Source organism: Equus quagga, chromosome 7 (genome assembly GCF_021613505.1).
Source record: "Equus quagga isolate Etosha38 chromosome 7, UCLA_HA_Equagga_1.0, whole genome shotgun sequence".
In the NCBI taxonomy this organism is placed as follows: domain Eukaryota; kingdom Metazoa; phylum Chordata; class Mammalia; order Perissodactyla; family Equidae; genus Equus; species Equus quagga.
In genome coordinates this window covers 61621805-61648514 of record NC_060273.1, presented here as the reverse complement: position 1 = coordinate 61648514, position 26710 = coordinate 61621805, and the positions used below count along the sequence as shown (strand labels likewise).

The following is a 26710-nucleotide window of genomic DNA, read 5'->3' as shown; positions in this document are numbered from 1 at the left end:
CACTCTCATTGAGTTTATGGCCCAGTAAGAGAAACTTTCCCCTCAAAAAGAAAGTTGAGTTGAAATTTCACGCTTGGATCTTGTCTCTTCTGGCCGGTTCCCTGAGAGCCTGGAGGCCGGGACACGGCTATCTTGGTGCCCTAGAGCTTTGCTCATGGAAGGTGCTAAACCTGAACAAATTATTTCCTCTCTCTTATGCTTACATATGAAGAGACTGAGTTTGAAAAAGTCCTATCCTATAACTCGGGGCTTTACTTAACTAGCAACAGATCTGAGGCTAGAAGATTTTTAATGTATCTTTTCTAAGCTTGTATTTATTTTTTTTAATCAGGGAGGAGATCTTTTATCCCCAGCTTAACTTCTCTAAGGAAAAGACTTGACTTTGTCTATCATTCATCTTCACTGTTTCATGAATTTATGCGGCCACCACGGGAGTTCAAATTCCTTGAGGGCGGGGTCCGGGTCTGCTTTGGCACCTGGTCAGGTGCCCAATAACTAACTGTTGAAGGAATCAGGGAGGGAGGGGAGAAGGAGGGAAAAAAGAAGGACTGACTCTCAGTGGTGAGTGCAGAGCGTCCAGGGCCCACAGAGGAAGGTGGGTCTGCAGAGAGTAGCAGGTCAGTGGGCAGCTCTTTGACGAGGAGAGATCAATCTAGCCAAGTTTTGGAAGGATGTCTAGGAATCAACCTGTTGAAGATGCAGGAAGGAAAGGAAGCTCAGCAGGGTGAACAACACCTGCAGAGCCACACAGGTGTCCCATTTAGGGAACCTAGAGCCCCTGGAACAGGCAGACGGGGAGGTGTGCTGGATAAAGCAGGCTGGGAGAGTTGGGGGATCCCAGCTTACATGTCCTGCTAAGATACCTGGCCTGCCCTGGGGGCAATGGGGAGCCACTGAAGGATTCAGAGCAGGGCATCAACCTGGGCAGAGTGGACACGCATGAAGATCTCTTGGCCAGCCTCCTCCCAAGCTATGGCCAGACAGCTGGTAGCAGCAGCCAATGTAGGGCTGCAGCTCCCCCAAACAGCAGCCCCGCTCTGCACCCTTCAGCAGCCCCCACAAGCTTGCAGGCCACTTGTATATTTCCTCTAAGCAGACGGCTCTAAGGTTCCAGACAAGAAGTAGCCACAGATCCTTGCTGTTTTGTAGGCGGCAGCTGCCGGAAATTAGCCAAGTGACCTTTGGCCCGGGCGGGGCTGCCCTCATCAAGGCAGTTCAAAGGCCCCAAACACAACAGGTCAGATATGCAACATCGTGACTTCCCTCCCTGCTCAACTCAGCCAAGCTTAACTCCTGGATTTTCCCTTGTGCCAACCGGGAGAAGAGAACTCAAAGCGACACACTTGTAGGTCTTTCCTCTGTACATTCTCCTGGGAAAACGGTCCACTGGCTTAAGCAGATTCTCACCGGAAGCCATCGGTGCATAAAAGATATGGACCTTTGGAATGGGCAAGCATACATGACAAGGAGGAGTGAGGAGGCAGGGCTTCCTGGCAAAGGCTAGACTCAAGGGTGGGCAGGATTCTGAAAGCTAGAATGGCTGTCTGCGAATTCTTCCTCCTCATTTCTGCTTGTCCCTCAGACACTGGTTTAAATGTCACCTGCTCAGAGAGGCTATCTCTGACCCCTCATCATTCCAAATCAGGCCCCCTTGTTCTCCCTCATAGCACGCTGTTCTCCACGGCCAAATATTTACTATTTGTGTCTCTTCCTGCTAAGTTCTAGCTCCAGAGGGCATGTCCACCTTGCCTCTACCACTTGCCCAATGCCCAGTGTGTGCCTGGAAGAGGTACTCAAAAAAACATCTGCACGAGTAAAAAAGAATGAATAACCATGAGAAGGCACGGAGGAAACTTAAATGAATATTATAGCTATGTGTCACACAATGACGGAGGTATGTTTTGAGAAAAGTGACATCAGGCAACTTTGTCACTGTATGAACAGGATAGAGTGTACTTACACAAACCTAGACGGTACAGCTTACTACACACCCAGGCTGGATGGTACTAATCTTACGGGACTTCCTTGCATATGTGGTCTGTTGTCGACCACAATGTCGTTAAGGAGTGCATGACTGTACCAAGTGGAAGAAGCCAATCTGAAAAGGCTGCATCCTGTATGATTCTACCTACATGACCTTCTAGAAAAGGCAACACTATGAAGACGGTAGAAAGATCAGTGGTTGCCGAGGGCTGGGAGAGGGAGGGATGAAAGGCCGAGCACCGAGGATTTTTAGGGCACTGAAACTACCCTGTAGGACACTGTAGTTGTGGATACACGTGATTCTACATTTGTCCAAACCTGTACAATGTACCACACCAAGAGTGAACTCTACTGTCAACTATGGACTTTGGGTGACAATGATGTGTCAGTGTAGGTTCAGCGATTGTAACAAATGTACCACTCTGGTGGGGGATGTTGATAACAGGGAGACAATGCATGTGTGGGGTCAGGGGTATATGGGAACTCTCTGCACTTTCTGCTCAAAACTACTGTGGACCTAAAACTGCTCTAAAAAGTAAAGTCTGTTAAAAAAGAAAGAATAAATACAGCGACGTCTCTCCCTGTACCAAATACACTCCTAACTCCCCGCCCACGTGGAGGAAGAGCTCCACAGAGACTGTGAAGCCAGGCAGTTCTGGAGGGAATCTCAGCTCCACTATGTACTAACCTTGGGCAGGTGAATCCTGAACCCCGATGTCCTCATGTGAAAAATCGGGGTCAAGCTGCCATAAACGTAAAGTATTTGCCCCTTAGGACTCAGCAAGCGTTAGCGGCCTTTCCCTCAAGCAGGGGAATCAGGCTGCAGATAAGCTGAGTGACTCTGCCTCTGTTGGGCTCTCGAAGGAACCTGCTTTGTACAGTGGAATGTGGCTTTCTACCTGAGGGTTTACAGCTGAGCCTGGGGGCCTCTGCAGGAAAGGATATCAGCCTATCCTGTGTCCTCGTGTCCCTGTGTCCTCGGCAGAGCTCCCAAACCAAATGGAACGAGAGCTCTGAGCCTCAGCTTCTGGCACTCAGAGAAGGGTGATTCTTTCTCAAACAAACAATACTGTGGGACGCAGCATGCCGCCCTGTTTAGTTTGAGAGTCCAGCTGATTACTTCCCTAAGCCAATGAGGGGGAGAAGGCAGTCATTACGAGAGCTTTGCTCTGAGATCACATTCCTCCCAAGCATCTTGACCTAAGTCAGCCTGAAGCCCGCAGCAGCCGGCCGGGATGCATGAAGCCTGCCCCCTCTGCTGAGCAGCCTGGATTCCAGAAACAAAAGAGCAGCCTGCAAGGGGGGGCTTATAAAGCACTCCCGGATTAGGCGGGCCCTTGGCAGGCACTCAGCAGCCAGCGTGGGCGGAAAGGGGGCAGGAACCCAGCCAGGCAGGGTGACCTTCCTCTCAGCAGGGCCAGGGGCAGCACCAGTGTGGCCAGCAGAAAGGCTGCGGGGAGGGACAGACGAAGAGGGGCGGAGGGGCGGCAAAAGGCTTCCTGAAACTCCTCCTCCCCAGCTGCTGGCCCTTTAGCAGCCGAGCCAGAAAGGAGAGCATATGAGCCTCAGGTACGGCTGGAGATGAGCAGATGAGCAGGCAGGGCACAAGGACAGACGGCTGTGATGGAGTTGGGGTGGGGAGCCCATCTTACAAAAACCTGCTTTTGTTATCACAGTAGTTTATTTTATTATATTTTTGGTGAGGAAAGTTGGCCCTGAGCTAACATCTGTGCCAATCTTCCTCTATTTTTTTTTTCTATGTAGGACACCACTACAGCACGGCTTGATGAGCGGTGTGTAGGTCTGTGCCCGGGATCCAAACCCACGATCTCCAGGCCACCGAAGCAGAGCACCCAAACTTAACCACTATGCTATGGGCTGGCCCCTAATTTATTTTATTTTTAAAAAACAATAACAATGGGCTAGAAGAAAATGGAAGACATACACCAAAATGATACCAGGGGTTATCTTGGAGGCTGGGATCACATGTGATTTTTATTTTCACGAATTTCAACCCGGCAAATTTGAAAAAAAACATTCTATGTTAAAAACCCAAATTCATAGATAGAGAACAGACTGGTGGTTGCCAGAGGTGGGGGGTGGGCAAAACGAGTGAAGGGGATCAAAAGGTACAAACTTCCAGTTATAAAATAAATAAGTCATGGGGATGTAACGTACAGCATGGTGACGACAGTTAATACTGTACTGCATATCTGAAAGTTGCTAAGAGAGTAGATCTTCAAAGTTCTCATCAGAAGGAAAAAAAATTGTACTGTGTGGTAATGGACATTAACTGGACTTGTGCTGGTGATCATTTTGCAATATACACAGATAGCCAATCAGGTTGCACACCTGGAACTAAGACGTCAACAAAAAAGACTAAAATTTAAAAAATTCAAAGTATAACCACTTTACTATTTCAATAACTGTGTTTTGAGTTTGAAAAAAAAAATGGAGAGAAGGACTAGATACCCAGATACCCAGTGGGTTAAAGCCCAGCTCAAAGTGTATGGCCGACGATTTCGTGGCAACCCCGCATCCTCGCTTTGACAACGTCAGCCCTTTAACAAGAACATCCGCGGGCCAGCCCTGCACTCAATAGCCCATTTCAGCCTCACACGATGCAAAGGCCCCGCCAAGGTCCTACCCAGAAATAATGTTTTTCTTTTTACTAATGATAAACTATGTGTTCACTTACAAATTTTCAAAAGTAGAAAAGAATAACAAAAAGCACTTATAATCCCTCATAAAGACAGAAGTACTAGTAAGTTTTACACGGACTCTTCCGATGTTTCTCTCTGCAAACTTTCACAAAATGGGATCATAAGCTCCAAGCGGGCCCCACCTCCCCTTCAGACAGCACCGGAAGCCATGTATTCAATGGCTGCCCAGCTCGTTTCATTGTAAGGTTGTGCTGTGACTTCACCAAACCCTCGTGTGGACATCTGGGCTGTTTCCCTTCCTTCCGGTTGGTCTCTGGTCAGGCCCGGTCACTGAGGCCTTCCCTGACTGCCCTCCTCGGCCGCAGCACCCCACACCTCTGCAGGGCGCATCCCTGCTGAGTGTTGGCCTGTTTATTAAATGTCCTCCCCACCCCCCAGAATGTGGTCTCCGTGAGGGAGGGCACCACTTCCCTCTCCAGGTCTTGGGTGTACCCTTGGTACCTGGCACAGAGTTAGGGCTAATGAGCATCTGCTGAAGGAGTGAATGAACGTTCGAATGAATAAATGGAGTGTTTCATGTGATGAACACAGCCGTGACTGGAGCAAACACCAACTGGGGGATCGTCCCTGCGCCTGTGGCCTGCTCTGCCCTCCTCCCCCGCCGCCTGGCCCTGCCTCCTTCTCTGGGGTAACCAACAGGGTGGGGGGTGACTGCCCCCTTGAGTGGGAAACCCCAGCATTTCTGAGACCAGATAGAGCCATTCTCGGGGGAAGGAAGGTGGTGGGTGTCAACCACTCTGCCAAGAGCTCTGCCCGGAGGTTCTGAAGCAGAAACAGGATTATCTGAGCGGCACAGGGCTCCAGGAAAGGCCAAGCACCAGTGAATCACACCTACACAAAGGCCCCGACCAAGCTCCGGACAGAGGCAGCAGGCCGGCCAGCACAGGCCTCTGAAGATTCCTGGCTGTGTCTCGTCTCCACTGCTCTCCCCCTCCCCCCAAGAGGCGCTGACCTTGGCAGAGGTGGCAAACACCCCACCCCTGTGCTGGGCTCACAAGTGCCTGCGGGTACGGGCAACGCCCACCCCAAAGTGCAGTTAAACAGACCCCGAGCCCACAGCCGGGACTGCTGGGCAGGGACCCCGGCCTGTCACGGTCGCTGGACAGATAGACGAAAAAATTCAGCGTGTGCTCTTGACACACAGGCTCTGCTGGCATTTTGAGGCTAACCTCAGAGGCGTTTGAAGGTCACGTGCAGTGCAGAAGTCAGCCAGTCACCCTTGGTTTCTCATACTACGGGAGGAAGGGAAGTCTTCATTTTAACCCTTGGTGTCCTGCACTGTGTTATTTTCTACTGCCTCTGGTTTTACTTCTCATTATTGACCCACTCTTCCTTCAGATCTCAGCTTAAAAGTCTCTTCTGGAGAAATCACAACAGATACCAATGAAATACAAGAGATCATAAGAGAATACTATGAAAAACTATATGCCAACAAATTGAACAACCTGGAAGAAATGGACAAATTCCTAGACTCCTACAATCTCCCCAAACTGAATCAGGAAGAAATGGAGAATCTGAATAGGCCAATCACAAGTAAGGAAATAGAAACGGTAATCAAAAACCTCCCCAAAAATAAGAGTCCAGGACCAGACGGCTTCTCTGGAGAATTCTACCAAACATTCAAAGAAGACTTAATACCTATTCTCCTCAAACTGTTCCAGAAAATTGAGAAAGATGGAGAACTCCCTAACACATTCTATGAAGCCAACATCACTCTGATCCCCAAACCTGACAAGGACAACACAAAGAAGGAGAACTACAGGCCGATATCACTGATGAACATAGATGCAAAAATCCTCACCAAAATTTTGGCAAACCGATTACAGCAATACATCAAAAAGATTATACACCATGATCAAGTGGGATTTATACCAGGGACACAGGGATGGTTCAACATCCGCAAGTCAATCAACGTGATACACTACATCAACAAAATGAAAAACAAAAACCACATGATCATCTCAATAGATGCAGAGAAAGCATTCGACAAGATCCAACACCCATTTATGATAAAAACCCTCAGTAAAATGGGTATAGAAGGAAAGTACCTCAACATAATAAAGGCCATATATGATAGACCCACAGCCAACATCATACTCAATGGACAAAAACTGAAAGCCATCCCACTGAGGACAGGAACAAGACAAGGGTGCCCACTTTCACCACTCCTATTCAACATAGTACTGGAGGTGCTGGCCAGAGCAATTCAGCAGGAAAAAGAAATAAAAGGAATCCAAATAGGTAACGAAGAAGTAAAACTCTCGTTGTTTGCAGACGACATGATCTTATATATAGAAAACCCCAAAGAATCCACAGAAAAACTATTAGAAATAATCAACAACTACAGCAAAGTAGCAGGGTATAAAATTGACGTGCATAAATCAGTGGCATTTCTATACACTAACAATGAACTAACAGAAAAAGAACTCAAGAACTCAATCCCATTCACAATCGCAACGAAAAGAATAAAATACCTTGGGATAAACTTAACCAAGGAAGTGAAGGATCTATACAATGAAAACTACAAGACTTTCTTGAAAGAAATTGACAATGACATAAAGAGATGGAAAGACATTCCTTGCACATGGATTGGAAGAATAAACATAGTTAAAACGTCCATACTACCTAAAGCAATATACAGATTCAATGCTATCCCAATCAGAATCCCAAGAACATTCTTCACAGAAATTGAACAAACAATCCTAAAATTCATATGGGGCAACAAAAGACCGCGAATTGCTAAAGCAATCCTGAGCAAGAAAAACAAAGCCGGCGGAATCACAATCCCCGATTTCAAAACATACTACAAAGCTACAGTGATCAAAACAGCATGGTACTGGTACAAAAACAGGTCCACAGATCAATGGAACAGAATTGAAAGCCCAGAGATAAAACCACACATCTATGGACAGCTAATCTTCGACAAAGGAGCAGAGGGCCTACAATGGAGAAAAGAAAGTCTCTTCAACAAATGGTGCTGGGAAAACTGGACAGCCACATGCAAAAGATTGAAAATTGACCAGTCTTTTTCACCACACACCAAAATAAACTCAAAATGGATCAAAGACCTAAAGATTAGGCCTGAGACAATAAGTCTTTTGGAAGAGAATATAGGCAGTACACTCTTTGACATCAGTTTCAAAAGAATCTTTTCGGACACTGTAACTCCTCAGTTGAGGGAAACAATAGAAAGAATAAACAAATGGGACTTCATCAGACTAAAGAGCTTCTTCAAGGCAAGGGAAAACAGGATTGAAACAAAAAAACAGCTCACTAATTGAGAAAAAATATTTACAAGCCACTTATCCGACAAAGGGTTAATCTCCATAATATACAAAGAACTCACACTGCTTAACAACAAAAAAACAAACAACCCGATCAAAAAATGGGCAGAGGACATGAACAGACATTTCCCAAAAGAAGATATGAATATGGCCAATAGACAAATGAAAAGATGTTCATCATCGCTAATCATCAGGGAAATGCAAATCAAAACTACACTAAGATATCACCTTACACCCGTTAGATTGGCAAAAACATCCAAAACCAAGAGTGACAAATGTTGGAGAGGTTGTGGAGAAAAAGGAACCCTCATACACTGTTGGTGGGAATGCAAACTGGTACAGCCACTATGGAAAACAGTATGGAGATTTCTCAAAAAGTTAAAAATAGAAATACCCTATGACCCAGCCATCCCATTACTGGGTATCTATCCTAAGAACCTGATATCAGAAATCTCAAGAGTCCATTGCACCCCTATGTTCATCGCAGCATTATTTACAATAGCCAAGAAGTGGAACCAGCCTACATGCCCAGAAACTGATGATTGGATAAAGAAGATGTGGTATATATACACAATGGAATACTACTCAGCCATAAAAAAAGACAAAATTGGCCCATTCACAACAACGTGGATGGACCTCGAGGGTATTACGTTAAGCGAAATAAGCCAGTCAGAGAAAGACGAACTCTATATGACTCCACTCATAGGTGGAAATTAGTATATTGATAAGGAGATCTGATCGGTGGTTACCAGGGAAAAGGGGGGGTGGGGGGAGGGCACAGAGGGGGAAGTGGTATACCCACAACATGACTAACAAAAATGTACAACTGAAATCTCACAAGGTTGTAATCTATCATAACATTAAAAAAAAAAAAAAAAGTCTCCTCTGAAAAGAGTGTCCCCTGGTCATGCCCCTGTCAGATACTCCCCAGGCATCAAGGACTTTTCATCCATTCATCGATCTATCCATCCATTTTCACTGTCTTTCAACCCTTCACTATAAAACATCAAGAGGGCAGGATCTGGGTTCACCTTGTTCAGCTCTGTGACTCTAATACCTGACACAAAGGACACTCGATAATTACCAAACCCTCCAAATTTGGGGAATGGCAAATACTTGAAATGAATAGGTAAAAAAAAGAAAAAGATTTGCTCTTGATCTTAGGTTGAATAAAAACTATTAATCATAACGAGTAATTCCAAATACTCATGAAGACCAGAGAAGAGGTACAAGGATTCCAGGGGATGCTGAATTCTAGGGAAAAGAAAAAGCTCTGTCCTTGCCTTCGGGTGGCATGTGCCTCAGTCTACTTTGTAGCAACAGAGGGTTACCAAGGACGAAGCAGGTCACTGTTTAGAGAGGATTGGGAGCTTCAAGAATTACAAATTATGTACTCTACATTCAGTCCTTTCAAAGGTAACGTTTCCCAGTGTGTGTTCCACAATACCCCAGTCCTAAGATACACTCCTTGAAGAAAAGGGTTCTGTGGGCCAGTAGTTTGGGAAGCAGTGCATACTACATTGCTGCTTACTCAAAGGAATTGTACATTAGCCCATTAGAAGCCCTGAAACATCTGTTGAGGAAAAAACATCTAGTTTTGAGAAACTCTAGGTAAATTTATTTATCCACAGACCACCACCTCCACCATCCCCGGCCCCTTTTGCGGGGGCAGAGTAACAACACCTCAGAGAGCTTGTTCTGGGAAAGGGTGCTTTAGGGTGCTGGCGGCTGGGCACTGGTGCACTGGGGAAAATTCAACCCCAGCACATCCGCCAGGCGAGGCTGGTGGGAATCCCTGGCTCAATGCCGAATAATTTGATGACTCTAAGCTGAGAGATTTACTGAAAAGCTCACTGAGATTAAAAACCACAGCTTCCACCTGCAGAACTGCCCTGGTGAGAACTTCTACACGGCCGTGGGACTAGGAGCCTAGGAGAGGCACAAGAGGCTGCAGGTGCCAGTTCACGGAAGCCCCAGGCAGCCAAGGGCTACGTGCCGACTTGGGGGGGGTGGGCAGGGACCTGGCCCAAGGCTAAATGCCCCCATCTCTTATATAGACTACATATATATCTTTTACATATATTTATATTTATAATTTTGGCAGCTCCCAATCCTTCGAAAACACAGATCTGGTTCCTCCTTGGAAACTCTCTGTCGCTATTGGGTAGACTGAGGCAAATGCCACTCCAAGGCAAGGACAGTTTTCTCTTTTCCCTGGAATTCAGCCCCCCGAGCTTCTTGCACCTCCCCCGGGTCTTCACGAGTGCTTGGAATTGCTCATTATGATGAATAGTCTTATACAACCTTCCATTTTATAAATATGTATTATATATATAATTTGAAAGCTTTTCTATCTATATATCTATCTCTCTCTCTCTCTCATTGGCTAGACTCTGTGTTCCATGCATTTCGTCCTCTCATCCTCCAACAGGCCACGAGGTGAGCATTATGAGCATCGCTGTGTTCCAGACAAGGACGGCTCAGAGAGGTGACATAACCTGATTAGGTCACCCAGTTAATAAATGATGAAACAGAATCTGGGCTTTCTGACTCCGTGCTCTTAACACTATGTTTTGGGGACTCCACAGGACAGTTTAGGTTTGTTTGTGTTTTCCTTCCAAAATAATGTTACATTTAACCAATTATAAAATATCTCATCACTACAGAAATTTCAGAGAATACAGATGAATAACGAAAATGAAAATGACCAGCAACCCCACAGCGGGGAAAGAACTGCGAAGACGTGCATGTGTCAGTCTACAGGCCTTCCAGTCTCGCTTCTTGGCGCACGCATGCCCCCACTTCTCTCTCTCAGGAGACCATGGCCCCCTGACAACTCTAACTCACTTTAGGCTCTCCATCCCAACACCCAGCCTCCTGAGGTGGGCCCAGGCAGCCGGACCACCACTAGCATTAGTACCCAGAAACCGAGGCACAGAAGTGTGAGAGCCAAGGCCACACTCACGTCAGTGGCAAATCCTGGACTCAGACACGAGAGGAACTGGCCAGGCCTGGGGTGTGACAGCCACTTCAGAAACAGCCCAAGGTGCAGCGCAGGGCTGAGCTGCTCCCCAACAATAGCCACTGAACAGAAAACCACGTTGGGTCTCCTCTGTGCTCCCCACCAAGCTCCTCCTCACTGCTGCCAACTGCTGCCTCCCTAGGGAGGCTGGGCCTCCAGGCGCTGGGCCAGCTGCTTGGGAAACAGCTCCAGGGGTTGCGTCTGCCTGAGAACAAAGAGTGGCAAGATGTGAAGAAACACCATGGGTAACCAAGGTGACCAACAGGAAGCGGAGACTTGCAAATTGAAAGGGAAAAAGAAAGGGGAGGGGTTCCTCAGAGGCCTCAGGAGTACACACCACTGACCCGGGAGGCCCTGCAAGGCTGGAGGGCCACCCTCCTTCCCCTCTCTGCCCTATTGCTTCACAAAGCCCAAGGAGGCACTTTCGGTAAAGAATCGACATCTCTGCGGGAACACTATTTCAACATTCTCTCGAGAGGGAAGCCCCCGGCACAAAAAGCCAACAATGCCAGTGACATCCCCTCCTGCTGACACCTGGCTTAGCTTCCTTCTAGCAGAGAGAAAGGTGCCCCCAGCCACCACATCTCTCACCAGCCCCCTGAACTCAGCAAAGGGCAGGGGGGCCAGCTCAGGACACACCTCCTCATTCCCAGGAGCCAGAGCCACTGCCATTCCGGGCATACTCTGCACCAGGCACAGCTACAGCTGCCAGGCATCCAACTGTGGCCAAAGTCATGTGTGTCCCCTCTTGGTGGTCTCCTTCCCACCAATGCCACTAAGCCCTCCCACCACCCCCATGGACAACACTCACGGCCTTTTCATAAAACACCCCCAAGGTCTTCACTTCAGCAGCTTCCTGATAGGACCACGTCCCACACCCCCTTGACTGGGGTTCCCCTCCTTCTCCCACACCCTCCATTACCTAGGGGCAGGGGTCATCACGTGCCCCCTTCCTAGTTCTCTGTAACACGTCCCACCCTTGGATGTCTCCCCCTTTCTTCCTAGGTCACCATTGCTAAGCTGTGGCCTCAAAAGCTCTCCATTCCACACTTGGAGCTCCTGTCCCCAACTTCCAGATTCCTTCTGATGGCTTCCATCCTTGGCACCTTGACCCTACCATGCAGCCCAAAACGGGTCAGTAGGGTGATCACCACCACTACCCTCCAGTCGCCCCAGCCAGGACTCCATTCTCCTGTTGGTCTCTAGTCCCGGGTTTCTGCAGCTGTGGTCAGTTGACCACAGGCATTGGAATCTCCTGGCAATCTCCTGAAAAATGGAGGCACCCCCCCTATACTCAGTTGGATAGTGACCCCCAAAATTCATGTCTACCCAGAACGTGACCTTATTTGAAAACAGGGTCTTTACAGATGCAACCAAGTTAAAATGAGGTCGTATTGGATTAGGGTGTGTCCTAACCCAATGACTGGTGTCTTTACAAGAGGAGAAAACAGAGACAGACACACAGAGGAAAAACTAGGTGGAGACGAACACAGGAAGAAGGCCATGTGAAGACAGAGGCAGAGAATGGAGTGATGCAGCTACAAGCCAAGGAACCGCCAAGGATGCTGGAAACCACCAGATCTACAAGAGGCAAGGAAGGATCCTCCCCAAGAGCCTGTGGAGGGAGCACGGCCCTGTAGACAGCTTGACTTCGAACTTCCAGCCTCCGGAACTGTGAGAGAATGAACTGTCGTTTTAAGCCAGCCAGACTGAGGCGGCCCTAGAAACCTACTACCCTCCCCATTTCTGACCTACTGAATCAGACGTCCTGGGCACCTATCTGTGCTTTACAAGCACTTCACTTGAGCCTGATGCTGGACTCTAAGCTCCATGAAGGTAGAGAACTTTGTTTTGTTCGTCACTTACATCCCCAGTGGCTATCAGTGCTTGGCACCCGGTCAGCTGCTAATATGTGTTGAATGCAAGAATGAACATGCACTGAGCTTCAGTCAGGACATTTAACTTATCCTTTTTTTTAAAGCAACTTTAATAATCAAATGAGATAATGTGCATCAGGCACTCAACAGGGTCCGGCATATAGTAGGTGCCCAATAAACACCAACTCCCTTACTGTGGTGGTCAGTGGGGGGGTCCTTAAAGATTACAGAGAAACTAGTCATTGCTAGAAGGAGCAGTTTAAGAACAATGCACTGTGAAAAAGGCTGATTGTGCTCAGCAATGGAAAATTACTTTGTTCTAACTAGCAAGAAACTTGAAATCTTTCAGTCCTTTTGTTAATTGGCCCTTTTTCTTTTTTGAGGAAGATTAGCCCTGAGCTAAAATCTGCTGCCAATCCTCCTCTTTTTTTGCTGAGGAAAATTGGCTCTGAGCTAACATCATGCCCATCTTCCTGTATTTTATATGTGGGATGCCTGCCACAGCATGGCTTGATAAGTGGTGTGTAGGTCTGCACCCGGGATCTGAACTGATGAACCCCAGGCTGCCGAAGTGGAGTGTGCAAACTTAACCACTGCACCACAGGGTTGGCCCCTTAATTGGCCCTTTTGCTCCTATTTTCTAAAATTCTGAGGTCTCCTCACTTCCTGCCCTGGTTCAAATGCCATCTCTTTGAATCACTGCCAACACCCAGGTTGCCAAGGCCAAGGCCATTGTCCAGTGGTCTGGCACTGCCTTGCCCCTACCCTCTTCACAGCTCTCCAAGTGCTCTCAGGATAAGTGTAAACATCTACGGAGACTGCATCCCCAGAGTCAATGTTCCTGGCGCATCTCCCTCTCCTTCCCCACTCACCGGGCTGCCCCTCACAGGTCTCTGATGTGTGACCATCATCCACTGCCCCCGGCTTTGGGAGATGGACTTCCTCCACACCTCTCTGTGACTAGTCAGCTTGTGCTCACCTTTTGAACCCAGCTCAAACAGCACCTCCTCTTTGAACTTTTCACACTTTCCTAGGGAACGGGATGTAGCTGTTGGTATAGTGGTGTGAGTGTGAGCTTGGAGCCAGGTTGCCTGGGTCCAAATTCTGGCTCTGCCATCTACAGTACTAGCTGTACGGCCTTGGGTAAGTTAGTTCAGTCTCTAAACTTCAGCATGTCCCATCTGTAAAATGGGGATAATTACAGGACCCACTACAAGAGGGGGCCCGAGGACTTAGATACTGGAAGGGGGTATGTCAAGCTCTCAGCACCCATTAAGGTGGGCAGTCATTACCAACTTTCACTGGCTATTACAGCCACCAACAAATGGAATGGCCGTAACTGGTTTAATACAACTATGTCCTCAGCTGTGCTAAGGGCCCCCAGGGTGGGAGTTGGGTCCGGGTATGTCCTGGCAGAGCCTCCCAGGGGTCCGCAGGCTATACATGGGGCTCAGTTAATAGCTGCTGGATAAAGAGGCTCTCTGCTAAATAAGCCACGGAGATGGTGCACAGAAATAAGCCAGAACTGCCCTTCCCAGACTCACAGTCAACCAAGACTACCTGTGGCCACTTGGCTTCCTCCTTCCTGACCAGAATGCTGACTCCCCTCCTCCCAAAACAGGCTTCCGGGGAGGTTCCCGACACCCGGGAAGACGTTTCGAGTGGCTTGACACAAATTCCCCCAGAAACCGCTTCACGGCCCATCTTAAAGTTAACTATGCGAAATAAACCCTGAGGTATTAAGGGATAATGGGTTATTACGTCTGCAACTTCGTTCCAGAAAAAAAAACGTACAAAGATAGAAGAAGAGAACGATAAGGCAAATGTGTTAAAATGTTCACAATTGTGTTCTCTGCCGGCAACTCTTCTGCAAGTTTGAAATTTTTTCGGAACAGAAAGTTAACACAAAAGGAGAGACCAACGAGAGAGTTCAACTCCAGAGGCAACAGCTCTGTACCACGAACCCCCCCGCCTTCTCACCTCGCTCCGTGGCCGCCCAGGGTGTCGGCCCACCGGAGGGGAAGTTCACAGTTTACCATCACTGACTTCAAGACTGACTGCGAGTCCTCTGCCTGTCAAAAGCCAGGCTCTGGACAGTGGATCACAGGTTTTAAGGCCCCAGCTCTTCCATCTAACAGGGAGACCCTGGCCGAGCTCTTCAGTCCTGGGAGACTGTTTCTCTACCAGCAGAATGAAGTTAGCAGCAGCCGTGCTACCCACCCCACAACACTGTGGACAGCAAACTCCCAGAAGGCAGTGTGTGGGCTGTAAGGCACAGACCCCAGATAAGGTGTCCATGATGAGCACATACCAACTCGGGGGGTGGGGTGGGCCCTCTCATGCAGCAGCTGCTCTGCTGAGATCTGAGGAGACACAGCCCCCGCCCGCCATCTAGGGATGGAGCCAGATCCAAATGGAACAATCCCATTAAGAAGCGTATAATTACAAACTGTGCTGAGCGCAGAAGGAATAATCGAGGGTGGTCTGAGAACATCACAAGGGGCCCGGCCCTGTCCTTGTCTGGGAGTCAGGGAAGGCTCCTCAGAGGAAGTGATGTTTGAGCTAACAGCTAGAGAACAAGTAGGTTACAGCAAATTATAATCCACAAGAGTGGGGAACTATATAAACCAAACTGTTAATACCGAGCTCAGTTAAATGATATCAAGAGGAAGCAATAGGTCAAATCAAGAACAGGGGACATTCATCAGGACAAATGACCTGTTTTTCTCCAAAAATCAATGGCATGAAAAAAAAAACTTTTAAGGGGATGGAGGACGGGGGACCATTAGAGAATAAAACACTTAAGAATAATCTTTTAAAAATGTAATTAATGCACAGATCTGGATCATGATTTGAACAAACTAACTATAAAAGCCATTTTTGAGACAGCTGGGGAGAACTGAATATGGCCTGGGCAATAGAAGATATTAAAGAATTATGGTTAATTTTGTTTAGTGTAATAATGGCACAGTTGTTATGTTAAAAAAAAAAGCTGTTAGTAGATATTTATCTGTTAGTAGATATTTCTGGGTGAAGTGACATGCTGTCTGGCAAAGAGATGAAACAGGTTCCGGGCTGGGTGGAAGGTACAGAAGGATTCATTCTACTTTTGCGTATCTTTAAATATTTCTATAATAACAAGTTAAGGAAAAAGCTGTGGTTTACTCCAAAGCGTCAGAAGCACTCCCGGTAGCTTGGATTTTTTACAATGATCAGAAAAATCAATTGCCATCATACAAAGTTATCGACCACATCACGTCTAATGACTCCACCATATTTTAGTGGATAGATGAACCACAGTGAAACCAACTCCCTTCTGATGGGCAGTCACGTTTTTTCCAACTTTTCCTTATAACAACTGAATCTATCCAATTCCAGAAGCTTCTGTTCTGATGATCCTCCCATCCCCCTCTTGTCTTCCCCAATTCAGACTCTCAAGTCACTGGATGACCATTTCTGGACTAAGTAGCTGGTGGTAGCAGTGTGGACGTCCCTATCACAAAGATAGCCTAGACTCTGGCACCATCTGCTCCAGCGACCTGCAAGGGACCCACTGCCTCAAGACAATTCAAATTCAGCCTCAGAAGGATTCAGTTTCCAATTCAGCCTCAGAAGGATTCAGTTTCCAAGGAACTGCCCCTTGGGAGCAGCGGACAGCACACACTGCAATGATGGGGCTAAGAGGGAGCATGGGAGTTTTCTGGCCAGGGCTGAGGGTCACCTTCACAGCCCTCAAGCAGCCCGACACAGGCCTCAGGCTGGTTCCCTGCTGCAGACAGGTCTCCCAGATGCTGGAAAGTATTCAGAGTTCCCTCCTCCTGCCCCGCCATCCCGCAGTGATTTTCCTATTCTGGGTTCCTGCTCCTTTTAAGCACAGGCAAGAGACACCATCTAAAGGGACCTATTTTTTTTTTAAAGGCTAATATCCAGAGTTAGCAAAGCTGCTGAGAAGCAGGCACTCTCCCCCACCACTGGGGCAAGCACAAGCTGGGCCGACCTTTTGGGAACATATTAACTGCTGATGTGCAAAGTTCTTAGAGTCATACCCTGTGACCAGCAATTCCATTTCAGGAATTTATTCTCATGAGCATCCACACAGACTAGGCTCCCCACCACAGTGCTGTGTAAAATGGTACACTAGAAATGGCCCAAAAGACCATCAAGAGGGGAATTGGTAAGCAAATTATGTTATATACATACAAAGGAACACTACTCAGCAATAAGAAGAAATAAACTCCTAATAGATACAACACAGATGAATCTCAAAGCATTACACTACGTGAAAAAGGGCAGACAAAAAAAGGCATACACAGGCGTAACTCCATTTATATGACTCGAGAAAAGACAAATTAACCTACAGAGACTAAAACAGATCAGTGATTGACTGGGAGCAGGATGCAGTGAGTGACTGAGGGCGGCAACAGAGAACTTTCTAGGTGGATGGCAATGTTCCATATCTTGATTATGGTGGTAGTTACATGAGTGTATACATCTGTCAAAACTCACTACAGACTCAAAACTGTATGCACACTTAAGATCTGTACACTGCACTGTATATAAATTATACTTCAATTCAGAAAATGAATAACAGCTCCGTCTAAATACCCAGCAAGACAAGTTAATTGAAGCATCGCATTGAATCATGGTATATCCATACAATAAAACATTATGCATGATATTCTAGAATAGTTAATGACATAGGACTACGTCATTAGTATATACAATTAAGAAAAAAATTGTTAGCGAACACTAATGTAGTCTAATGGCATTTTTGTAAAATAAAATGTGTACATTTGGATAGAAAATGACCAAAAAGAAATATTCCATTCATTCATTCAAAACAAATTTATTGAGTTATCTACTATATATCTTTATTGTTACAATGAGCAGAAAAGACAAAAAAAAGTCCCTTCTGGTCATGGAGATTCTGTTCAGTGGTTTCACAGAAAATATTAAATAATTAAAATGTAAACATTAAAAAAAATCACATGGTACAGGAAAGTGTGTAAATGATACTACCACTTGTGTTAGAACATACACACATTTGATTTGTTTATGCACAGAATAACTCTGGAAGGATTCATGAGATACTGGGATCAGTGGTACCTTCCAAGGAAGAAAAAACTAGGGGAACACGACAGAGGAAGTCTATTCACTATCTGGTCTTTTATACAGCTTAATTTTGTTTTGTTTTCTTTTCCTTTTGTTTTGTTTTGGTGAGGAAGATTGGCCTTGAGCTAACATCTCTGCCAATCTTCCTCTATTTTGTACGTGGGATACCTCCACAGCATGGCTTGATGAGCAGTGTCTAAGTCTGCACTCAGGATCCCAAACTGTGCACCCTGGGCCAGTGAAGTGGAGCACACAAACTTAACCACTACACCATCAAGCCAGTCCCAAAGATTTTTCTTTTTGCTTGAGGAAGATTAGCCCTGAGCTATTATCTGTGCCAATCCTCCTCCACTTTGTATGTGGGTTGCCACCTCAGCATGGCTTGATGAGTGGTGTAGGTCTGTGCCTGGAATCTGAACCTGTGAACCTGGGCCACCAAAGCAGAGTGCACCAGACTTCACTATGCCGCAGGGCCAGCCCCCACAGACAGCTTGAACTTTTTTTTACAATGTTTGTGTATTATCTATTCTAAATAAACACAACTGATTGTTTCTCATTTTTTGCTAATGACCAATAACCAGGAATTGAGCGGGGAAGAACGATATAGAAATGCGTGCATGATAAAAGGCAAAATGAACAAAGAGTTTTGAGACAAGAGGTTTTCCATTTTTACCATAAGAAATTCAAAAATAAAAATGTTCTGTGACAACGCACACACAAAAGAACAGAACCTACATCAAAATGTCAACAGAGATTACTCCCAAGCGATGGGACTGTGGGAGGGGTTTTACCTTCTTCTGTTTGCTTGTATTTATTTTTGCAGTTTCCTAAACAAACAAGTAAAAAAAAAAAAAGATCCCACTCTGAGTGTGTGTGTTTAATTGCTTAAAAATGAGAAGAGAGAAAAAGCAGACCCATAGCGTCACCTCTTTCTGCCAGGTTCTCAGATACATGAGAGAGCGGTTGGCTGCACTCCTCTTACCCAAGGGGCCATGGGGTTTAGGAAGACAAAGAACAAGTCAAGGGCAAGGGCACAGGGCCAGCCCAAAGCCTTGTGTCCTTCCCTCACTCAGAGAGCCCAGGCTTCCCCAGCCAACCAGCGCGCCTGCCAAGCCCCTTGCCCGTCCCCAATCCAGAGGCCCCAGAGGTTGACGGAACATGCCCGTCATTTTCTCCAGCGTCACCTGGGAGGCCAGTGGGACAGGGATCACTTCCTGGTTTACAGATGGAAAGAAGGCTCCAAGCTAATTTGCTTCTTCCACAGAGAAGGTGCAGAGAGAGCAAGTCTCAGCTGCGTGTCACGGGTACACTGAGCCCTTCGGTCTTCTGAGACATGAAGGACTCGAGAAAACGCCAAGTTCTGATTGTTTTGTCACCAGCTTCCTACAGAAGACAGGTGACACACCGGAGTCAAGGAGTCACCAAACTGGATGCCACCTTGCATGACATTTCATCCAGCCCCCCAACCCCACTGGTCAATCCATCTTGCACCCTTTGTCTGTCTTCATGCACCTCTGGGGGCTGCCCACATCACCTCTGCAAGCTGGCCTACAGGAATTCTCCCGACGTAGGGTCTCTGGGAAGCCTTCCCACATACCCATTCCATGGGCCCCAGAAGAATCCATCTGAGCCTGGTCCTTCCCTTCTGTGCTCTCACAATGCCTGTGTCTGCATCAGGTGAGGCGGTGGACATCCCTCGGCCCCTCTCCACACGGTACACTCATCTGGGAATGCCGGGACACAAGGCACAACCTCATGCTGCAAGGAGCTTAAAGTCTAGCGGGCAGGACACACGACTATACAGGGTGACAGGGACAGTGAGAAGCATGCATGAGGTTGGAGCTGGGACACATGGCAGAGGGGAGAGGTTTGAAGGACAAGGAAGTTGGCCCTCAAGTTGAGAGCCACACCATGCCCTAATTCCATCGTGTGCATCCAGAACCTGCTAAGTTTAAACTTAGGTGGATGCATCTTTCACAAAAAAAAAAATGTAGCTCTCAGTTGTCATCTGAATACTCACCAGGGCATACACCTGGTTACCAGAAAAACACCACCACCAGCCTCATTATCACCACCGGCCTGGTGTTGATCTGCTCCTCCCCTCGTGTTCAGTGAAGAGGTTCAAGGGCACAGGTCTAACAGCAAGAAACCTGACCCCCTGTCCTGGCTGGCAGCCCCCAGACCCAGCAGAAAGGTGAGATGCGGGGTAGACGGGGTGTAGCTGAAGTGGGGGGCTCTAGGTCTGCTCCAGCAGAAGCAGTAGGGCCAGGAAGGGTGATCAAAGGAGCAATTTAAGGCTGGGCATGGGATAAAGGTGACCTGAGAGAGAGAGATTGCTCCAGAGCACCGGCGGGGGAGGAGAGCTCATTCTCCTCTTCACCAGTCAGGACGCCTTAGCTGGGCTGTCAGATCTTGCCGATGGTGCCTAGCTCGTGGGCCCCAGCCCTCAGCAGGACATAACTTTTGGCAAACTGCTGCCATCCCCAGCCTCAACCCCATCACTGTCCAATAGTCCAAGGGCAGAATGCTGCCTTTCTTACGAGGATTATCTGTCACACTTGTAAACCCTTGGAGGGTGGTCACAAACCCCAGGCCTTACCCTGACAATGCACTATGTGAGAGGGCCGTCGTGCTCACAGGCAGCAATCGGAAGTGGAAAGGCATGACACCCGAGAGGTACCCAGCACATGTCTCACACAGCTCTTAGGTTCTCTCACTTACTCCTAACACTCCTATAACACAGTTACCCCCATTGACAGAGAGGAAAGTAAAGAAGATTCTTTCTTCTCGTCATTGCACACAGACCCGGGAGGCTCTGTTCTAGACACAAAGGCCCGGCACTGAGCAACATGGACACAGGCCTATTCTTGTGGAGCATATATTCTAGTGTGGGAAAAAAGATGATGAACACACAGAAAACAATGCCAGATACTGGTAAATGCTACAAAGAAAACAAAATAGGATGGTTTGACAGAGTGACTCAGAGGAACAGTAATGAGAAAAGTCGACTACAAATAGAGGGAACAGATAGTGCAAAGGCCCTGAGACACAAACAAGCTTGATTATTCAAGGAGGAGATAGGAGGTCAGGCGGGAGCAGGTGAGACAAGGGAGGAAGGCAGGCTGGGGCCCTCGTATCAAGTAACACAAGTAGTGGTAAGGACTGGGAATTTTATTCTAAGTGCACTGAGAAGACACTGGAGATCTTTAAGCAGGGAATGACATGATCCAAGCTCTGGCTGTTGTGGAAAGAATGGGCAATGGGGGCCAGGTTTAAAGAGGTTTAGAAAGGTTAAATAAGCAGCTCAGGGTTTCACTGGCATTACTGGCTTGCATCCCACATTGAGGTTCATTTCCAGTGGCACATCCTACGTGCTGGAGTATAATGTTCTTCTAGAATCTCACATCTGATGAAGCGGGGCTCCCGCCATCCCCCCGACCCCAGCCTGCTTCCTGCACCAGTCTGCCGAGAGTAAGTGCTCCTGGTTCTGGGACGACAGCGCAACGGCACACACGGAAACACGCTCTGCGTCCATCTGGCAACATTCACCAAACTGTGAGTGTCTCCTGTGTGCCAGACACTTGTAAAGTTGTTCTACAGTATAAGAAAAGTTTTATTAGACAGATGTTTAATAAAAAATTACTCTGGGGAAAAAAGAAATGGCCAGCTCTCATTCCTCAAGAAAGGTGAGACCGGCGTGGTTCTGGGCTCCCCCTAGTCTTTACTTCTCTCTGCAAACTCTCTGTTAAGCCAAACCTTCTCCAGAAGCATCTGCTTCTTTCAAGAGGGAAAGGAAATAAAGGAGAAAAATAGTTAATACACTGGGGAGGCGGGACATTATAACTACAAGAACCTGGGATTTGGGGCTGGCCCGGTGGCACAGCGGTTAAGTGCGCATGTTCTGCTTCGGCGGCCTGGGGTTTGCCGGTTCGGATCCCAGATGCGGACATGGCACCGCTTGGCATGCCATGCGGTGGTAGGCGTCCCACATATAAAGTAGAGGAAGATGGGTATGGATTGTCAGTTCAGGGTCAGTCTTCCCCAGCAAAAAAGAGGAGGATTGGCAGCAGTTAGCTCAGGGCTAATCTTTCTCAAAAAAAAAGAACCTGGGGTTTGCCCTAGTACGACCAGCTTCAAGTCACTGGTGACCCTGAGCATCAACCCCTGAGTTTTCTATTTCTAACCTGTAAAACCTGGACAAACCCATCTACCCTCTGAGGTGGGTGGCCCAACAGTGAAGGAGTATGACCCCATGGCATGGGTGAGGCACAATTACTGGGGAGCAGCCTGCCCTGCTCCTTTGAGTGGCTGGAGGCGAGATGAGAACACTCACTCACGTATAAAAGGCTGGGGATTCTCAGGTAACGAGCCAGCTGAGTTTATACTGCTCTCAGAAATCCTGCCTGCTAGAAAGGGGCGAATTAGGTCAAAGTCATTCCTCCCAAGCTATAAGCAGAACTGACAGCCACTCGAGCCTGTGATAAACAAGGAAGCCCCATTTCCACAGCGGCCCTCACTAATTCATTCAGCCACCACCTCCAGAAAAGGACGGAGACCGCGCAGCCTGGGCTCCATCCCACCACCCCTGCTTTTTAACTGAACCCTCGAGACCAGGATTTCCTCTCAGATGCCTAGAATGTGCTGCACCTTGGCCATCCTGCTCCAGGAAGAAGCCCCAGGGAAGCCCAGGAAAGCCTGGACGAGCAGCACAAGACAGGGACAGGCTAGTAGATATAGGAAAAAAGAAAAAATAATTAATTCGGCTGGAAGACAGCTATTCCCTAATGAGGAAAAAATCCCACATAGCTGGTGACTTTTTAAGCAGAACTCCACAGACACTGGGTGCAAGTACACTGGATGTGGGACCTGTCGGTACAGAGACCCAGGAGCCCCACTAGGAAGGCCTCTTCTCCCTCCCTGTACTGGGTGGAATAGCATCCCATCCCCCAGCCACCCCAAATTCACGTCCACTCTGAACCTCAGCATGTGACCTTATTTGGAAAAAGGGTCTTTTCAGATGTAATTAGTTCAATTAAGATGAGGTCATACCAGATTAAAGTAGACCCTATTCCAGTGACTGGTGTCCTTATAAGGAGAGAAAACAGACAGAGACATACAGACAGACAGCCATGTGACAAGGGAGTCAGAAACTGGAGGGGTGCAACTACAAGCCAAGGAATACTGAGGATTGTGTGCAACCACCGGAAGCTAAGAGGAGGCAAGGAAGGACCCTCCTTTAGAGAGAGAATGGCCCTGCCAACACGTTGATTTCGAACTTCTGGCCTTCAGAACTGCGACAACAAATTTCTGTTGTTTTAAGACCCTCATACCAGATTTGTGGCGCGGTGGGCCCTCTGGATCTGCGGGTTCTGCATCCGCGGATTCAACCAAGTGCAGATGCAAAGGCCTACGCACGTGGTTCCGCTGACGGTTGCGACGGTACTGAACGTGTGCTAGACTTTACTTTCTTGTCATTATTCCCTAAACAATACAGTATAACAACCATTATACACAGCATTTACCTTGTATTAGGTGTTATAAGTAATCTAGACGCGATTTAAAGCATACGGGAGGATGTTGCCTAGGTTATATGCAAACACTACGCCATTTTATATAAGAGATTTCAGCATCCGCGGGTTTTGGTATCCGCGGGGGTCCTGGAATCAAACCTCCGCGGATACCGAGGGACTGTAGTTTGTCACGGCAACCCTAGGAAACCAATACACACTCTTCTACTTCTCACCTGCTCCCCAAACCACCCTTCCCTGTCTCAGCCCACAGGCAGCAGGCCAGACACACTGGCCATGCCTCCAGCCCACCGGGACTTTTTCCACCTTCCCAGGAGCCATCAGCTCCCCTCCTTTGAGGCGAGGGGAGTGGAGCGATCACATTTCAGCTGCCCCCACCTTCTGCCACCAGAGGCAAACTGGCAGGGGAGTTTGTGTTTTTCTCCCAACCGCCTCCTAGTTTTGTAGCATCTTTCATTTAGATTGGTGTTTCTTAAATTTCATTTACCTAATATTTCTTTGTTATCGAGTCACTATTTTTACTTACATTTAAAAGGATCTGCTACATCGTTACAATAAATGGAAAATGAGCATCATTTATCCTACACAGAATTTGCCAGATACATTTTTTTAACTGTACGTTAAAATACACTATTTTTTTTAAAGTCCATTCATGTGACATTTAAAATAATCTCGAGCGCCAATACGACGGGAAATACTGCCTTAAGAGTACAGTGACTATCTCTGTTTAATTGGCCGGAGCTCCGGGCTCCTAATCAGAAGAATCAACTTAAACTCTCCAATCTCGTTTTCCTTTCTCCCCCCACACACTCCGGGAGAAAGCTAAGGGCAGGAAGAAAGCAAGGCACCAAGGATTCTGAGTTCCCACGCGGGGTGACCTGAGGACACGGAATCGAGAGCGAAGGGACTTTAACTACCCAGTCCTGCAAGTGACAAGGGCGGGGAGGGACTGACCTTCTCGCGCAGGGTGCAGTGGACGTCCGAGGCGACGCGCCCTTCCCACCACGGCTCATCCATCACCGCGTGCGCAGCGCCGCGATCCGAGGCTACCGGGCTCTCCGGGCGCACCCTGCGTAGACACGGGCAACTTCAGCGGCCGCAGCGCGCCCCCCGGCTCCGACCCCCGGCATCCCTATCGTCGCTCGTCCCCGCCCGGGGACCCTTTCCTGCCCTGCTCGGCAGAGCTGGCGGTCGCCTCCTGTCCCGGGGAGGTTGTGGTGCCCCCTCCCCTCTGCTCGCGGGACCTGGGGCGACCTGGAGCTGTGCGAGAACTTGCAGAATTTCTATCTTCCCTTTTGCAAAAGTTGCAGAGAAAGTTGCCGTCGCCGCTAGCTCGCCCGAGGCTGGGGCTCCGGCGGCGGCCACCGGCTCGCCGTCCCCAACTCCTCCCCCGCCGCCCAGCCTTTGTCCTGCTCCCACATCCTGCCCTCGAGCCGGGGCGAAACTCACGCATCCCTCTCCGGGCGTGGGGGGCTGCGGGCGCCGGGCCCCTCCCAGGGCCGAGCCGGCGGCGCCTTAGAGCCTGCACGCGGCGGGCACCGCACGGGGCGCTCCCCGCTCCCGACGGCCGCCCCCGCAGCCCGTTCGCCCCGGCCGCCGCCGCGCCCCTGCGTGCGCTCGGTCCCGCCGCGGCTCGCAGCCTCCGGGCCGCCGGGGGCCTCCCTCCCTCGCTGGGGGAATTGGGGGCCGGGCCTCGCGCATGCGCCGCCGGCCCCGCACCCCGCGGGGCGGGGGGCTGGGAATTGGAGTTTTTCTTTCGCCAGCGCTGGCTCCGCTTCCTGCCAGCCGTCCTCCCCCGCCCCGGTGGAGAGCTTCCTCTCACCTTTGCCGAGCCTCCCGGTGGCCTCCTGGGCACCCTGCCGGCTCACTCGGGGGCGCAGGGACCGCGGCGCCACCTGCGCGCAGCACACGTGAAACGCGCGGGCGGGAAGCACCCAGAAAGTTCTGTCTCCCGCGTGCGCTGCTCTAGCCGAGTTTACGTCCGTTCCACCTGTTTTTTCTTTCTTGTTTTATCCTGTCCTGTGTTGGGGAGGTAGATTTCCAAACGGACGGTTCCCACGAAAGCTCCAGAAAAGCCACTTTTAATTATCCACGAGTCCCTAATTCTACAGGAGGCTCAGTAAGTCAACTAGGATTTCTTGTGCTCCTGCAAAGTACATGTTGATCTACGCCTCACATGGGAGGAAAAGCAATCTTTTGGGACGGTCCAGTAGGTGGAAAGCATTGTTTTTTTAATTCAGTTGATTGTTTTCGGAAAGGCACTCTTTTCAGTCAGCTAATCTGATGGCACAGTATTTGTGATTTGGAGATTCACAGTCCTGGGATCGAATCCACCTACCAACTAGGTGGTTTGTGCCAAGTTCCTCAGACTCTCGAAGCTTGGGAACCCTCCTGTGTCAAATGAGAATAAAAGTTGCACCATCCCGCTGGGGATATTCTATCATTAAATAAGATAATTCGCATAAAGGGATAACCGCCATGCCGAGTATAGAAGGAACATAATAGCTAGCTGCTGCTAAAGAGCCTTTGGTTTCTGACTAGTTTCCTGCAAGCAAATACCCACCTGGAAAAAAATCGTAAAGTCAGCTTTGGTAAGCTTTAATTGGAGCTTAAAGAGCAGTTTTAACTTAAAAAAAAAAAAACCCAAAATTATCAATTCTTGTAAAACTGTAAAAAACCTAGGAATAAACTTACTAAAAAGTGCAGGCTCTTCATGAAGAAGTTGTAAAGGTTGAAACGTAATAAGAAAGGCTTGAAGAAATAGGAGGTGAAAATAGCAACTTTACCCAAATTAACTCTTTTAATAAATTCTAATGGTTGTGAGTAGATGGGAGAGGATGAGACTTAACACTTTTTCTAGCACTTGAATGGAAGAATATCTGTGCAAAAAGCTAAGATTTTTAATTTTGAAAATGGGAATAGACATATCGCTGAATCTTAAAACATATTGCAAAGCTATAATTAAAACAGCGTGGTGTCGATACACGAATGGATGGAGAAGCATCACCGGAATAATTGAAAGTCTAGAAACATATACGATATACGTAAAAATTAACCAGATGATCAATGTGGCTCGGGCAGTTAGTTAATCTGGGGGAAGAAAGTAAAACTAGGTATTTATTTAAACCACCACCAAAATAAATATAAGAACCTGTCTAATGACAAAACGAAAACAATTTAG

At 48.0% G+C, this 26710-nt stretch overlaps 1 protein-coding gene across 4 annotated transcripts in view; it reads right to left on the bottom strand.

Moving 5' to 3' along the window:
• CCNJL (cyclin J like) overlaps nt 1-25277 on the bottom strand; it is a 53048-nt gene extending 27771 nt beyond the window's left edge. For 3 of the 4 annotated variants that reach the window (XM_046665653.1, XM_046665655.1, XM_046665658.1), the window contains exons 1-2: nt 24979-25277; nt 24484-24598 (exon numbers count right to left, since the gene is read on the bottom strand). In XM_046665653.1, the coding sequence (XP_046521609.1) occupies nt 24484-24546 (63 nt within the window). In that variant the 5' untranslated portion in view covers nt 24547-24598; nt 24979-25277. The remainder of the gene's footprint in view (nt 1-24483; nt 24599-24978) is intronic. The other variant, XM_046665656.1, reaches the window with a different exon arrangement.
• Between the last annotated feature and the right edge of the window lie 1433 nt (nt 25278-26710).